The 15,672-nt window shown below is 55.1% G+C and overlaps 1 protein-coding gene across 46 annotated transcripts in view; it reads left to right on the forward strand.

Moving 5' to 3' along the window:
• Window positions 1-14,193, forward strand: part of MAST3 (microtubule associated serine/threonine kinase 3) — a 54,919-nt gene extending 40,726 nt beyond the window's left edge. For 12 of the 46 annotated variants that reach the window (XM_054539922.2, XM_054539924.2, XM_054539919.2 and 9 more), the window contains 10 exons: window positions 32-154; window positions 1,804-1,913; window positions 4,384-4,517; window positions 6,257-6,501; window positions 6,958-7,185; window positions 7,492-7,718; window positions 8,231-8,353; window positions 9,365-9,501; window positions 9,925-10,106; window positions 11,696-14,193. In XM_054539922.2, coding sequence (XP_054395897.2) covers window positions 32-154; window positions 1,804-1,913; window positions 4,384-4,517; window positions 6,257-6,501; window positions 6,958-7,185; window positions 7,492-7,718; window positions 8,231-8,353; window positions 9,365-9,501; window positions 9,925-10,106; window positions 11,696-12,231 — 2,045 coding nt within the window. In that variant the 3' untranslated portion in view covers window positions 12,232-14,193. Of the gene's footprint in view, window positions 1-31; window positions 155-1,803; window positions 1,914-4,383; window positions 4,518-6,256; window positions 6,502-6,957; window positions 7,186-7,491; window positions 7,719-8,230; window positions 8,354-9,364; window positions 9,529-9,924; window positions 10,107-11,695 lie in introns of all 46 variants that reach the window. The other 34 variants (XM_054539913.2, XM_054539917.2, XM_054539915.2 and 31 more) reach the window with 5 other exon arrangements.
• The last annotated feature ends 1,479 nt before the right edge of the window (window positions 14,194-15,672 follow it).

A 15,672-nucleotide genomic window follows, 5' to 3' on the forward strand; every position in this document is an offset into this window, starting at 1 on the left:
ACCCGCAGGGCTCAGCTGGGCATATCTGCAGGTGGCACCCACGAAGTGAAGCAGCACCCCTTTTTCCTGGCCCTGGATTGGGCAGGGCTTCTCCGACACAAAGCTGAGTTCGTGCCCCAGCTCGAAGCCGAGGATGATACCAGCTACTTTGACAGTAAGGAGGGGTCCCCCTGGCAGGGGAGGCTCTGCCATCCCTCAATCCCTGGGGGCAGAGGGCTGTGTGCCAGGCATTCCACCCGAGCTTGGCACCTCACCCTAGGCCTGGAGCTTCCGACTTCCTGAGCCTTCCAAGAATCTAGGGTGTGTGTCGGCCGCCCCCTGGCTGGATTTCCTGTGCGTCTGGGCTCAGGAGGCCACAGCATCCCTCAGGCTTCAGAAGGAGAAACCAAGGCACCAAGTGTGGCAGACCCTTGTCTGGGGTTCCCCAGCAAGTTGGGCCTCCTGGGTGTCCATCCCTGACCAGGCATGGGGCCCCATCTGTTATCCAGGAGGGTAGGGCGCCTCTTGCAGCTTTAGTGGAGGGGTCCCTGCAGGGGCACTGTAGGTGAGCTCTCAGGGATGACTCTCTCCCTACTTGGGGGTCCTGCCCTTCAGTGTCCAGCACCTCCTTCAGAACTTGCTTCATGTCAGAGGTCTTCTCTGAGCTTCTGTTTCCTCTTCTGTAAAATGAGGAACATCCTTTATGTTTGAGATGCACAATTTTGGCCAGGCGCAGTGGCTCAAGCCTTTAATCCCAGAACTTTGGGAGGCCGAGGTGGGTAGATCACCTGAGGTCAGGAGTTTGAGACCAGCCTGCCTGACCAACATGGAGAAACCCCATCTCTACCAAAAATACAAAAAATTAGGCAGGCATGGTGGTACATGCCTGTAATCCCAGCTATTCGGGAGGCTGAGGCACGAGAATTGCTTGATCCCGGGAGGTGGAGGTTGCAGTGAGCTGAGATGGCACCATTGCACTCCAGCCTGGGCAACAAGAGCAAAACTGCCTCAAAAAAAAAAAAAAAAGATGCACAATTTTACCTAATTCTGTGTGACCCATTTCAAGGAATCACTGAAGCTCAGAAATAGGAATTTCCACCCCTGGTCCCACAACCTGTTTTTTTGTTTTTTGGTTGTTTTTTTTGAGACAGAGTCTCGCTCTGTCGCCCAGGCTGGAGTGCAGTGGCGCGATCTCGTTTCACTGGAACCTCTGCCTCCCGGTTTCAAGCAATTATCTGCCTCAGCCTCCTGAGTAGTTGGGATTACAGGTGCCTGCCACCATGCTTGGCTAATTGCTCCCACAACTTTTTAATTATTTATTTTTTGAGATGGAGTCTCGCTCTGTCACCCAGGCTGGAGTGCAGTGGTGCGATTTCGACTCACCACAACCTCTGCCTCCCAGGCTCAAGCGATTCTCCTGCCTCAGCCTCCCAAGTAGCTGGGATTACAGGCGCGTAGCACTACTGCCCAGCTAATATTTGTATTTGTAGTAGAGACGGGGTTTCACCATGTTGGCCAGGCTGGTCTCAAACTCCTGACCTCTAGTGATCCACCCGCCTCGGCCTCTCAAAGCGCTGGGATTACAGGCGTGAGCCGCCGCGCCCGGCCCCACAACTTTTTAGGGACACAGCTGGTGTTGATCCCCAGATATCTGCTCTGCCACCCAAGCCTCCTGTGGTCCTTAAACACACCAGGCACTGTCCCACCTCAGAGCCTTTGCCCTGGCAGTGACCCTATCCTGAAATGCCCTCCCCGCATCGCCACACTGCCCTCGAGATCATCTCTGGGCATCAGGCGTGCTGCATGTGCCTCTCCCTCCCACAGCACGTTCAGAACGTTACCGCCATCTGGGCTCCGAGGACGATGAGACCAATGATGAAGAATCGTCCACAGAGATCCCCCAGTTCTCCTCCTGCTCCCACCGGTTCAGCAAGGTGGGTCCGGGTCCTGAGGGGAGCCACTGCTCAGAAAACATTGCATGATGTCTGTTTGCTTTCGTATCTGTTTTTTGATTTTGCTTTGTTTTCTTCTGTAGAGATGAGGTCTTGCTATGCTGCCCAGGCTGGTCTCCAACTCCTGAACTCAAGTGATCCTCCCACCTCGGCCTCCCAAAGTGCTAGGAATTGTATTGTTTTTTTGTTTTGTTTTGTTTGAGACGGAGTCTCGCTCTGTTGCCCAGGCTGGAGTGCAATGGCGCAGTCTCGGCTCACTGCAACCTCTGCCTTCCGGGTTCAAGCGATTCTCCTGCCTCAGCCTTCCGAGTATCTGGGATTACAGACGTCTGCCACCACACCCAGCTAATTTTTTTGTATTTTTAGTAGAGATGGGGTTTCACCATGTTGGCGAGGCTGGTCTCAAACTCCTGACCTCAGGCTATCCTCCTGCCTCAGCCTCCCAAAGTACTGGGATTACAGGCATGAGCCACCGCACCTGGTCAAATTTTTTTGTATTTTTAGTAGAGATGGTGTTTCACCATGTTGGCCAGGCTGGTCTCAAACTCTTGACCTCGTGATCTGCCCGCCTCGGCCTCCTAAAGCGCTGGGATTACAGGCATGAGCCATCGCACCCGGCCTTGTTTTTTGTTTTGTTTTGTTTTGTTTTTTTGATTTGCTTTTGTTTTAGCCATTTTAAGGCAATTTCCAAGGCGGGCGGATCACTTGAGGTCAGGAGTTCAAGACCAGCCTGACTAACATGGTGAAGCCCTGTCTCTACTAAAAATACAAAAATTAGCCAGGCGTGGTGGCGGGTGCCTGTAACCCCAGCTACTCGGGAGGCTGAGGCAAGAGTATTGCCTGAATCCCAGAGGTGGAAGCTGCAGTAAGCTGAGATCACACCGCTGCATTCCAGCCTGGGCGACAGAGCGAGACTCTGTCTCAAAAAATAATGATAATAATAAAATAAAGTGTACAATTTCGTGGCATTCATTACATTCACAATGCTGTGCAACCATCACCTCTATCTAGCTCTCAAATGTTTGATTCCCCCAAAAATTTGTACCCATTAGCAACCACTCCCCATTTGTCCTCCTTCAGCTTCCATCTTTATGGATTTGCCTGTTCTGGGCATTTCATATCAATGCAATCTCACACTATGTGGCCTTTTGGGTCTGGCTTCTCTTACTCAGCATCATGTACTCAAGGCTCATCCCTACTGCAGTGTAGACCAGTGCTTGCTTCCTTTTTATGGCTGCATAATATTCCATCATATGGATGGAACACATTGTTTATCCACCCATCTTTGATGCACATTTGGGTCTATTCCACCTTGTGAATACAGGTACCATGCTGGGTGTTATTTTAGTTTATTTACTTATTTATTTATTTATCGAGATGGAGTCTTGCTCTGTTGCCCAGGCTGGAGTGCAATGGTGCAATCTCAGCTCACTGCAACCTCCACCTTCTGGGTTCAAGCGATTCTCCTGCCTCAGCCTCCCGAGTAGCTGGGATTACAGGTGCGCGCCACCACACCCAGTTAATTTTTGTATTTTTAGTAGCAACGGGGTTTCACCATGTTGCCCAGGCTGGTTTCAAACTCCTGTCCTCAAGCGATCTACCCGCCTCAGCCTCCCAAAGTCCTGGGATTAAAGGCATGAACCACCGCGCCTGGCCCTGGATGTTATTTTATAACCTCACGAGCTTAACTTACATTCCCTACTTTGTTTATGATCTGATCAAAAAATGCTCCACTCTGCTTTAGGCCTGTGCCCCAGGCAGGACTTTCTAGTCAGCAGCAAAAACGCAGCTTGGTAGCCTGACCCCTGAGCCTCAGTTTTTCCATCTGTACAATGGGCTAAAGTCTATGCTCTTTTAGGGATGTGGGGAGTGAGAATTTAGAGAAGTGACTCATACCGAAGCACCTGGTACATAGGAATCACCGGACTAAGCCCGCTTTCTTTTTTTTTTTTTTTTTTGAAACAGAGTCTCGCTCTGTCTCCTAGGCTGGAGTGCAGTGGCACGATCTTGGCTCACTGCAACCTCCGCTTTCCGGGTTCAAGCCATTCTCCTGCCTCAGCCTCCCAAGTAGCTGGGACTACAGGCATGTGCCACCACACCCAGCTAATTTTTGTATTTTTAGTAGAGACAGGTTTTCACCATGTTGGCCAGGCTGGTCTTGAACGCCTGGCCTCAAGTGATCCGCCCACCTCAGCCTCCCAAAGTGCTGGGATTACAGGCGTAAGTCACCAGGCCCGGTCTAATCCAGCTTTCTTGCCACCTTTGTTGTTACTGGTTTTTTTGTTTGGGTTTCTTTTTTTTTCTTTTTTTGAGACAGGGTTTTGCTATGTTGCCCAGGCTAGTCTCAAACTCCTGGGCTTAAGCAATCCTCCCAGCTGGGCCTCCGAAAGTGCTGGGATTACAGGCATGAGCCACTGCACCCGGCTTACCATTCTTTTATCTTGCCTCCCAGGTCTACAGCAGCTCTGAGTTCCTGGCCGTCCAGCCCACTCCTACCTTTGCTGAAAGGAGCTTCAGTGAAGACCGGGAGGAGGGGTGGGAGCGCAGCGAAGTGGACTATGGCCGCCGGCTGAGTGCTGACATCCGGTAGGTGGCCTGGGGAAGTGTAGGCAGATCCAGCTTCCAAGCCTGCTGGGAGGTAGAGACACAAAATGTGATGCAAAGGGAGTTTCCTAGTGGCCAAGTAGAAAAGGGTCAAACATATTGACCAGCCTGTCAGGTCCCTGACAACCTTGCTCCCTTTGGCTCTGTGTTTCTCCCCATGCAAACATAAAACAGCTTTGTACCATCATGCTGCTAGGCACACTTTTCCTTCTGTCCAGAATGCCCTTTGCTTACTAACTCCTGTTCATCCTTCAAAGCTCAAACTCAACAGAAACAGTCAATGTCTACTAGAGGATGGGTGTTGGAAGCTGGTCTTTTTTTTTTGAGACGGAGTCTCGCTGTGTCACACAGGCTGGAGTGCAGTGGTGCAGTCTCGCCTCACTGCAAGCTCCGCCTCCCGGTTTCACGCCATTCTCCTGCCTCAGCCTCCTGAGTAGGTGGGACTACAGACGCCTGCCACCACACCTGGCTAATTTTTTTATATTTTTAGTAGAGACGGGGTTTTGCCGTGTTAGCCAGGATGGTCTTGATCTCCTGACCTCGTGATCCGCCCTCCTCAGCCTCCCAAAGTGCTAGGATTACAGGGGTGAGCCAATGTGCCTGGTCTTTTTTTTTTTCTTTTTTTAAGAGACTGGTTCTCACTCTGTCTCCCAGACTAGAGTGCAGTGGCACGATCATAGCTCACTGCAGCTTCAGACTCCTGGGCTCAAGAGATCCTCTCAAGTAGCTGGGACTACAGGCGTGCACCACGGCACCCGGCTAATTTTTTAAACAATTTTTTGTAGGCCAGGTGCAGGGCTTACACCTGTAATCCCATCACTTTGGGAAGCCGAGGCAGGTGGATTACCTGAGGTCAGGAGTTCAAGACCAGTCTGGTCAACATGGCGAAACCCCGTCTCTACTAAAAATACAAAAAAATTAGCCAGGCATAGTGGTGCACGCCTGTAATCCCAGCTACTTGGGAGGCTTAGGTACAAGAATTGTTTGAACCTGGGAGGCGGAGGTTACAGTCAGCCAAGATCGTGCCACTGCACTCTGGCCAGGGTGACAGAGCGAGACTCTTGTCTCAAAAAAAAAAAAAAAAGACAAAAAACAAAAAATTGTAGAGATGGGGTCTCCTTATGTTGCCCAGCCTGGTCTCGAACTCCTGGCCTCAAACAATCCTCCTGTCTCAGCCTCCCAAAATGCTGGAATTATAGGTGTCAGCCACTGCACTCAGCCTGGAAGCTGGGTTTTAAAAGTTGAATAGGAAGCCGGGTGCAGTGGCTCACACCTGTAATCCCAGCACTTTGGGACCCCAAGGCAGGCGGGTCACTTGAGCTCAGGAATTCAGGATCAGTCTGGCCAACATGGTGTAACCCCATCTCTACTAAAAATACAAAAATTAGCCCAGTGTGGTGGCAGGCACCCGTAATCCCAGCTACGTGGGAGGCTGAGGCAGGAGAATCACTTGAGCCCTGGGGGCAGTGGTTGTAGTGAGCTGAGATTGCACCACTGCACTTCAGCCTGGGTGACAGAGTGAGACCCTGTCTTTAAAAAAAAAGGTGAATAAGCGGTCTCCAGGTGGACAGAGAGGACAGTGCAGACAGAAGGAACTCGTCCTGTCTATGCAAATTGCCCCTGACTGCAGACCGAGAGTTAAGATGTGACCATGAAAGGTGGCTGAGTATCCTGGGGTGCAGGTGCCTGGCAGGGGTGATGCAGGCTCTTCCTCCCTGCAGGCTGAGGTCCTGGACATCCTCTGGATCCTCCTGTCAGTCATCTTCGTCCCAGCCCGAGCGGGGTCCCAGCCCATCTCTCCTGAATACCATCAGCCTGGACACAATGCCCAAGTTTGCCTTCTCATCAGAGGATGAGGGGGCAGCCCCAGCCCCTGCAGGCCCCAAGAGGCCCGTCTTCATTCTAGGGGAGCCTGACCCCCCACCAGCGGCCACCCCAGTGATGCCCAAGCCCTCGAGCCTTTCTGGTAAGTTGGGCCCTGAGTAAGAGGGATGATGTCATGGAAGTTTCCCAGAGGAGGGGCTATTTGAGATGGGTTTTCAAGGATGAGTAGGAGTTCTCCACAGCCAACAAAGGCTTTAAGAGAGGAGAAGCTAGGGTCCCAGAGAGACCTCCAGCCCCCAAGGAACCCCAGTCTAGGGTAAATGCCCCCAGCTTCAGAGTCAGGATGGGACACCTAGCTCCCAAGATGGGGGAACTAAGGGTCTAAATGGGTGTGGAGGAAGGCTTCCTGGAGGAGGGGACTTGAAGACTTTTGCATAGAGTATAATTTGGGAAGGGAGTGCAAGAAGAGGGAACTGCATGAGCAAAGGCCAGGAGGCTGGACTGTGTAAATAGCGACCAGGGAGGAAGGGCCTTAAGGTCCCTTTAGGACCACATGGTGAGTTTGAGGGGCACCCGGCTGACCCTTCTGACCCTCTAGCCGACACAGCTGCTCTCAGCCATGCCCGCCTACGAAGCAACAGCATCGGCGCCCGACACTCCACACCAAGGCCTCTGGATGCCGGCCGGGGCCGCCGCCTTGGGGGCCCAAGAGACCCAGCCCCTGAGAAGTCCAGAGCGTCCTCCAGCAGTGGCAGTGGTGGCGGCGGTGGGGGCCGTGTGCCCAAGTCGGCCTCTGTCTCTGCCCTGTCCCTCATCATCACGGCAGGTAATGCCCAAGGCCTCCTCTCACCTTTGTCTGCACCCATTTTAACCAACAGGATGGGGGCCCTTCCTGAGTTGGGGAGGCTGGGGATGAGCCCCAGAACAGGGGAGGAGGAGCAGGACACATGGAGAGCTGGGGAGATAGTGTTCCCAGTAGAGGCCACTGCACGTGCAAAGGCCTGGTGGGGTGACCATGCTTGGGACATTGAAGCAACAGCAAAGTGGCCAGGGTGGTCGTTGTGGTGGGAAAGAGGGGGCCCCAGGGAAGACCTGCGAGGGAGTGAGTGACCCCCTCCCTAACCCCCTGCAGATGATGGCAGCGGCGGCCCCCTCATGAGCCCCCTTTCCCCACGCTCTCTGTCCTCGAACCCGTCGTCCCGTGACTCTTCGCCGAGCCGAGACCCGTCCCCGGTGTGTGGCAGCCTGCGGCCCCCCATCGTCATCCACAGCTCCGGCAAGAAGTACGGCTTCAGCCTACGGGCGATCCGCGTCTACATGGGTGATAGCGACGTCTACACTGTGCACCACGTCGTCTGGGTGAGTGCCAAGTGGGAATGGCAGGGACCCGGGTTCTAGTTTGACTCTGCCCAGTCACGTCCCTTCTCAGAGCTGCATTTTGGAGCCTGGCAGGGTTAGGTAGACAGAGCTGGTGCCACCGAGTTCATCTTGGTCCCTGTCATTTGGCAGGGAGGAGGTCAGATGAGAGAGACAAGGATGGATGGATGGAAGCTCACAGATCCCAAGTGGCATTAACCTCCCAGCTCCATATGGGGACGAACTGGGCATGTTATCCTCCCTCTCCCAGCCCAAGGGCGTCGGGGCATGCCCTCCCTATTGGTTGCTCCCTGAACAGACATAGAAGGCTTTCTGGAGGAGGGGGCGTAGGAGCTGGGGCTTTGATGGGTGAGTAGGAGTTCCCCAGGATCAGGGAAACTGAGGCAGCACAAGAGGCAGCAGCTTGCTGGGGTCCCACAGCAGACCCAGCGTGGGCTGGGGTCTCCAGATATGGGGCCCAGGCCATTGACCCCACCGTTCTTGTCTGCCCCCAGAGTGTGGAGGACGGAAGCCCCGCCCAGGAGGCGGGCCTGCGGGCCGGGGACCTCATCACCCACATCAACGGGGAGTCGGTGCTGGGGCTGGTGCACATGGACGTCGTGGAGCTGCTGCTGAAGGTGCGGCACCCCCACTGCCCACCCTCAGGGCTCCCCGGCACCCCTTGGCCGCAGCTCCCGGTTCCCTGTGGTTCTCCGCGTCCAGACACACAACCCCACATTCAATGTCAACTACAGGCCTGGCATATCTACTTCCTTCTGCCCAGAATACATGTCTTTCTTCAGCCCCCAGCATCACCCCTTAGAGCTGCTCCTCCAGGAAGCCCTCCCTTCTCCCTGGGCACCCTCACATCTGTTATTCCCTCTGGCCTGAGGCCTGGAGGTAGGAGATGGGCTCAAGACAGGAGGAAGGGCCGGGCGCAGTGGCACACACCTGTAATCCCAGCACTTTGGGAGGCCGAGGCGGGAGGATCACCTGAGCTCAGGACTTTGAGACCAGCCTGGGCAACAGAGCGAGACTCCATCTCTGCAAAAAATTAAAAAATAAAATTAGCTAGGCGTGGTGGCATGCGCCTATAGTCCTAGGTACTTGGGAGTCTGAGGTGAGAGGATCGCTTGGGCCCAGGAGGTTGAGGCCATAGTGAGCCATGATCGTGCCATACTGCACTCCACCCTGGGAGACGGAGTGAGACCCTGGTTCTAAAAAAATAGAGGGCTCTCATGTGGGCAGCTGCGTGGGTGGTTCATTGGATAGCTGGACACTGGACAGGTGTCTTTGGCCTAATGACTCATGGGCCATTAGGTGAATGATTGGGGGATGGGGAGATGTTGGGGTGATTAATGGGTGGATACCAGATACGTGGGTGACAGACCCTGGGAGGGTGGAGAGTGAAGAGGGCAGGCCTCGATGGGCGTTGACCGCAGAGGGAAGGATCTTTAGCAGGAGGGGTGGTGCTCCCTGGGCTATTGTTTGACCGGATATATTGGGTAGGTCACTGGTTGTGTGGATGAATGGATGTTGGGGTGGTGGGTCCCAGCTGGTGCCGGGAGTGAACGGGACATAACAGCTGCCTGGCAAGTGCTGGGCCCTGTGAGAAGCACAGAGGCAACCCCTCACCATCCCTCCCACAGAGCGGCAACAAGATATCCCTGCGGACCACGGCCCTGGAGAACACCTCCATCAAGGTGGGCCCCGCCCGGAAGAATGTGGCCAAGGGCCGCATGGCACGCAGGAGCAAGCGGAGCCGTCGGCGGGAGACCCAGGATCGGTGCGCGGCAGTGACCACCAGGGAGCGGTACACAGGGGGCGGGCCATGGGGACTGGGGTTCTTTTTTTCTTTTCTTTTTCTTTTTCTTTTTTTTTTTTTTTGAGACAGAGTCTTGCTCTGTTGCCCAGGCTGGAGTGCAGTGGCTCAATCTCGGCTCACTGCAACCTCCACCTCCCGGGTTCAAGCAACTGTCCTGCCTCAGCCCCCTAAGTAGCTGGGATTACGGGAGTGCACCATCATGCCCAGCTAATTCTTATATTTTCAGTAGAGACAGGGTTTCACCATGTTGGCCAGGCTGGTCTCGAACTCCTGACCTTAAATGATCCGTCTTCCTCAGCCTCTGAAAGTGCTGGGATTACAGGTGTGAGCCACCATGCCTGGCCAGGAGCAGGGGTTCTGAAGCCTCCGGTTTTCTTACCCCAGGCGAAAGTCACTCTTCAAGAAGATCTCCAAGCAGACCTCCGTGCTGCACACCAGCCGCAGCTTCTCCTCCGGACTCCACCACTCACTGTCATCCAGTGAGAGCCTCCCCGGCTCGCCCACCCACAGCCTCTCCCCCAGCCCCACCACTCCCTGCCGAAGCCCAGCCCCTGATGTCCCAGCAGGTGGGTGCACCCTGACCCCCCGCCGCCCCGGCTACCCTGGGAGCAAGGGCTGGTGGGCCCCAGGAGGGAGGAAGGAGTTTGGGGGATGGAATGACGCAATGTAGGGAAAAAGATGACCAGGATCCTGGTGTCTAGCAGGGAACCTGGGAGTACTTAGAGACGAGTGCAGGTGCCAGGGAAGGATGTACCCAGCAGAGGAAACATCATGGACAAATGGGGCTAGACAGGAGGGTGGGAAAACTGAGAAGAGGCCAGGCACGGAGGCTCATACCTGTAATCCCAACACTTTGGGAGCCCGAGGCAGGAGGATCACTGAGCCCAGGAGTTTGAGACCAGCCTGGGCAACACAGGGAGACCCCATCTGTACAAAACAAAAAAATTAGGTGGGTGTGAGGCCGGGCATGGAGGCTCACACCTGTAATCCCAGCACTTTGGGAGGCCGAGGCAGGTGGATCACCTGAGGTCAGGAGTTCAAGACCAGCCTGACCAACATGGAGAAACCCCGTCTCTACTAAAAATACAAAATCAGCCAGGCGTGGTGGCACGTGCCTGTAATCCCAGCTACTAGGGAGGCTGAGGCAGGAGAATCGCTTGAACCCGGGAGGCGGAGGTTGCGGTGAGCCGAGATTGTGCCATTGCACTCCAGCCTGGGCAACAACAGCAAAACTCCATCTCAAAAAAAAAAAATTAGGTGGGTGTGGTGGTGCACACCTGTGGTCCCAGCTACTCTGGAGGCTGAGATGGGAGGATCACTTGAGCCCAGGAGGTCAAGGCTGCAGTGAGCCATGATTGCACCACTGTACTCCAGCCTGGGCAACAGAGTGAGACCCCGTCTCAAAAAACAAAAGGGAAAAACAAACAAACAAACAAAAAACACAAGTGATACAGAGAAGGCTTTCTGGAGGAGGGGGAGTAGTAGGAGGTGGGGCTTTGATGGGTGAGTAGGAGTTCACCAGAGCTAGGCCAAGGTAACAACCCTGAGCAGGAGGCAGAAAAGTCTGGCATGAACCAGGCATGATGGCTCATGCCTATAATCCCAGCACTTTGGGAGGCCAAAGCAGGCGGATCACTTGAGGTCAGGAGTTTGAGACCAGCCTGGCCAACATGGTGAAACCCCAACTCTACTGAAAATACAAAAATTAGCCAGGTGTGGTGGCACATGCCTGTAGTCCCAGTTACTTAGAGGGCCAAGGCACGAGAATCACTTGAACCTGGGAGGTGAAGGTTGCAGTGAGCCAAGATCACGCCACTGCACTCCAGGCTGGGTCACAGAGCGAGACTCTATTAAAAAAAAAAAAAAAAAAAAAAAAAATTAACCAGCCATGGTGGCGTGCACCTATTGTCCCAGCTACTCGGGAGGCTGAGTTGTGAGGATCGTTTCAGCCCAGGATGTTGAGGCTATGATTGAGCCAGTGCACTGCAGCCTGGGCAACAGAGCAAGACCCTGTCTCAAAAACAAAAACAACCAGGCATGATGGGTGGCCACATGGGAGGATGTGGGCTTTAGCAGTTTTTGTCAGTCCCACAGCTCCACTTCCAGGCTGGGGACATTGAGGCCAGCAGCCCTGACCTACGCTTATCACCCACAGATACCACTGCATCCCCACCCAGCGCATCCCCGAGCTCCAGCAGCCCCGCCTCCCCAGCTGCTGCTGGCCACACCCGCCCCAGCTCCCTGCACGGCCTGGCTGCCAAGCTTGGGCCACCCCGCCCCAAGACTGGCCGCCGCAAGTCCACCAGCAGCATCCCGCCCTCCCCACTGGCCTGCCCGCCCATCTCTGCGCCCCCACCCCGCTCGCCCTCGCCCCTGCCCGGGCACCCACCCCCACCTGCCCGATCCCCGCGGCTGCGCCGGGGCCAGTCGGCTGACAAGCTGGGCACAGGGGAGCGGCTGGATGGGGAGGCGGGGCGGCGCAGTCGTGGGCCAGAGGCCGAGCTCGTGGTCATGCGGCGGCTGCACCTGTCCGAGCGCCGAGACTCCTTCAAGAAGCAGGAGGCCGTGCAGGAGGTTAGCTTCGATGAGCCGCAGGAGGAGGCCACTGGGCTGCCTGCCTCAGTGCCACAGATCGCCGTGGAGGGCGAGGAAGCCGTGCCAGTAGCTCTCGGGCCCACCGGGAGAGACTGATCCCCGGCCAGGTCTCTCCCTGGCCTCAAAGTTACGCGTTTTCTTGTGCAATGTTTTTTCCGTAACGTCACGCCTGGATGGGGACTGAGCCACCAGCCTGACACCCAGAAGGCGAGAAGCCATCTTGGTCCTTGCTGGAAGGTGGAGACATCGCTTGTGTTCTGGTGTCAATCAGGGGGCTGGATGGGGCAAGAATGGGGGACAAGGGTGGCTTTGTAAATAGCAGCAAATCCCTGCAACTAATTTATTACTTTTTTTTTCTTTTTTTTCTTTTGAGACAGAGTCTTACTCTGTTGCCCAGGCTGGAGTGCAGTGGCGTGATCTCGGCTCACTGCAACCTCCGCCTCCCAAGTTCAAGTGATTGTCCTGCCTCAGCTTCCCAAGTAGCTGGGATTAGAGGCACCCGCCACTATGCCCAGCTAATTTTTTGTATTTTTAGTACAGACGGGGTTTCATCATGTTGGTCAGGCTGGGCTCGAACTCCTGACCTCATGATTCGCCCGCCTTGGCCGCCCAAAGTGCTGGGATTACAGGCATGAGCCACTGGGCCCAGCCTAATTTATTACTTTTTATAAGCGATAGCCGTACTGAGCCGCCCCCTGAAGGCGGCTGCCAGGTCTTGCCCCAGGCACCTGGGACTCTGTTTGCAGGCCCTGCCCCTCTGGGCTGAGAAGGAAGCACTTTGGACAAGTCATCTGTGTTTGTGTTTTCTAGTTTTTCTGTACTTTTTAAGTGTTTTGTGTTACCTGGTCTCGTTCCCCTCCCCACACCCACCCATTTGAGGGGATGGAGTTGAAGTCACCTGGTCACCTGTACCGGCCCAGTTCGGATACAACCTGGAGTGTCCGTAAATAATTCCTCTCACCCACAAAACAACGTAATCCCAGCGATGGACTGGATTCTGAAGGCCACTTCCCACCATCATAGCTGCCATCCCCAGGCAGTGCCTGCTCTATATATAGAGTCTGCCTCCAATCCTGCTGGCTTCAGCCTGGAGAAGGGATGTGGGAGCTGGAGCTTTGATGGATGAATAGGTGTTCACCAGATCTGGGCAGAGGGGTCATCCACTCCCCAGGTGAGCACTGATAAAGGAAGGTCCAGGCCTCACCTGGCACTGCCAAGGCAGCCCCTCCGGAAATGCTCGGCTATCTCGGGGCACACTCCAGTATGCCAGTCCTGCGGGATTACGTTCAGCTACTTCCAGAAACACTCAGTGTCCCCTCCCCTCAGGCTCCACCTCGGCCTCGCCTTGTCCAGTCTACCCTGGACAAGATGCCATGTGTTTGAGGCCCAGCAGAGTAAGCCCTTGGCCGTGATGTGTCTGAAACACCTGTTAGGGGTTCCCTCCATATGTCAGAGCCTCTCTGGGATGTTCAAGCCAGAAAACCCAGTCGAGGCTCGAGTTTGAATTTCAGCTTCACTGTGTGGCTCTGGGAAAATGGCTTTCCCACTCTGTGCCTCAGTTTCCTTGTGTTTACAAGACTAATCCCATTGACTGTTTATTAAGCACCTACTGTGTGCCAAGCGCTTTTACGTGGCTTCTCCCTCAGCCAGCCTTGAGAAGGCTGGAGGTGGTGTCATCACCTCCGTTTTACAGACAGAGCAGCTGAGACCCCAGCGAGGGGCGGAGACCTGTCCCACCATCACCCAGCAGGAGTCGTGTCAGAACGGAGCATCAGCCAGACCCTGTTGTGGGCGTTGTCATCAAGGGAGCTTGAATGGAGGGTCTGGTGTCAGATACAGCCGACTCCAGCCCCAGCTCATCCCCCATGATGCTGTGTGATCCACTGGGCACTCTGGTGAGGGAGCTTTCCAGACATCAACGGCCCACTCTGCTTCCCTTTCTGAGTCCCCTGTCCAGCACTGCCTAGTGTTGGAGGGTAGACCAAGGCTCTGCATGATTCACCCCCTCCTTCCATCCTGGAGCTGGCAGTGAATAAAAGCCCGTATTTACAAAGATGAGCTCCAAACGTCTGGATCTGTGAGGGGCTGAGAAAGGAGGAAGGGAAGAGTGGGGAGGGGAGCGGAGTGAAATAGACCCATGGCTCAAAGTCATTGCAGGTGGGTTTTGAGGGCTGCACAGCAGTTCGCTGTTGAGATTCCTCCTGATGCCATTGCTGGTACCAGCCTCCGGCTACCCTCTCCCTGTGAGTACTCCATCATAGCTCTGCCCTTAAAACCTTCCTCCAGACATCTGGGCCCTGAGCTATGTTTTTTATTTTTATGTTTTTGAGACAAGGTCTCGCTCTGTAACCCAGGTTGGAGTACAGTGGCGCAATCACGGCACACTGCAGCCTCGAACTCCTGGGCGCCCTGAGCTATGTTAATAAGATAAATAAGCGGCGGGGCGCGGTGGCTCACGCCTGTAATCCCAGCACTTTGGGAGGCCGAGGCGGGCGGATCTCCTGAGGTCGGGAGTTCCAAACCAGCCTGACCAACATGGAGAAACCCGTCTCTACTAAAAATACAAAATTAGCCGGGTGTGGTGGCGCATGCCTGTAATCCCAGCTACTCAGGAGGCTGAGGCAGGAGAATCGCTTGAACTCGGGAGGTGGAGGTTGTGGCGAGCCGAGATAGCACCATTGCACTCCCAGCCTGGGCAACAAGAACGAAACTCCGTCTCAAAAAATAATAATAATAAAATAAGCAATCGTCGCGTCCTTTCTATCCTGGTGTTAGCTTGCGCTCTGCCATAAAACTCCCTCTAGCCGAACCCAGCCCAGCCCTAGAGCAATCCGTTACTTCCGGGGTGCTCAGCCGGCTTGCAAACACTCTCGGCTACAGCCCTATCTCCAAGTGCGTTCGGCTATTTCCGGAAACAGTCGGCATCCCGGCTCCAGTCCGCTAAGTTGTAGTGCCCGTAGGGGTCGAGATCGTTGGCTGTTTCCGGACGCTCTGGGTTGCCATGGAAACTCCTTCAACCCTAGCTTTCTCCGACCTCTGCTTTTTGCGGCAGGCCCTTTCCCCGCTCTACTGCCCCCTGTTTGCTGAGCTTGAGAACGCCTCATTTGTCCCCCTGGAACCATCTATGCTTCAGCAATTTCCATAAGCTGGCGGTCGCCTCTGGGTCTAAACTCCCAAGGCCTCCACTGGGCACTGAGCACATTCGGTTATTTCCAGAAACGCTCCGCGGTCTCGGGGATCAGCCTCCGTTGTGCCAGTCCAGCCGGAGAGAGTGTTCGGCCATTTCCGAAAGCGCTCGGGCGTCTCTAAGCCCAGCCGAGCCCAGCCGAGCCCAGCCTCGGATCCCTCGCCGACCCGAGTGCACTCGGCTACCTCCGGAAATGCTCGGCTGTCTCGGGGCACCCTCTAGTCACCAGTCCCGCGGGATTACGTTCGGCTACTTCCGGAAACACTCGGGTGCCCCCTTCCCTCAGGCTCCGCCTCGGCCTCGGTTCCCCCGCCCGGCCCGAATACGCTCGGGCATTTCCGCCGGGGGCG

This window comes from Pongo abelii, chromosome 20, assembly GCF_028885655.2.
Source record: "Pongo abelii isolate AG06213 chromosome 20, NHGRI_mPonAbe1-v2.0_pri, whole genome shotgun sequence".
Lineage (NCBI taxonomy): Eukaryota > Metazoa > Chordata > Mammalia > Primates > Hominidae > Pongo > Pongo abelii.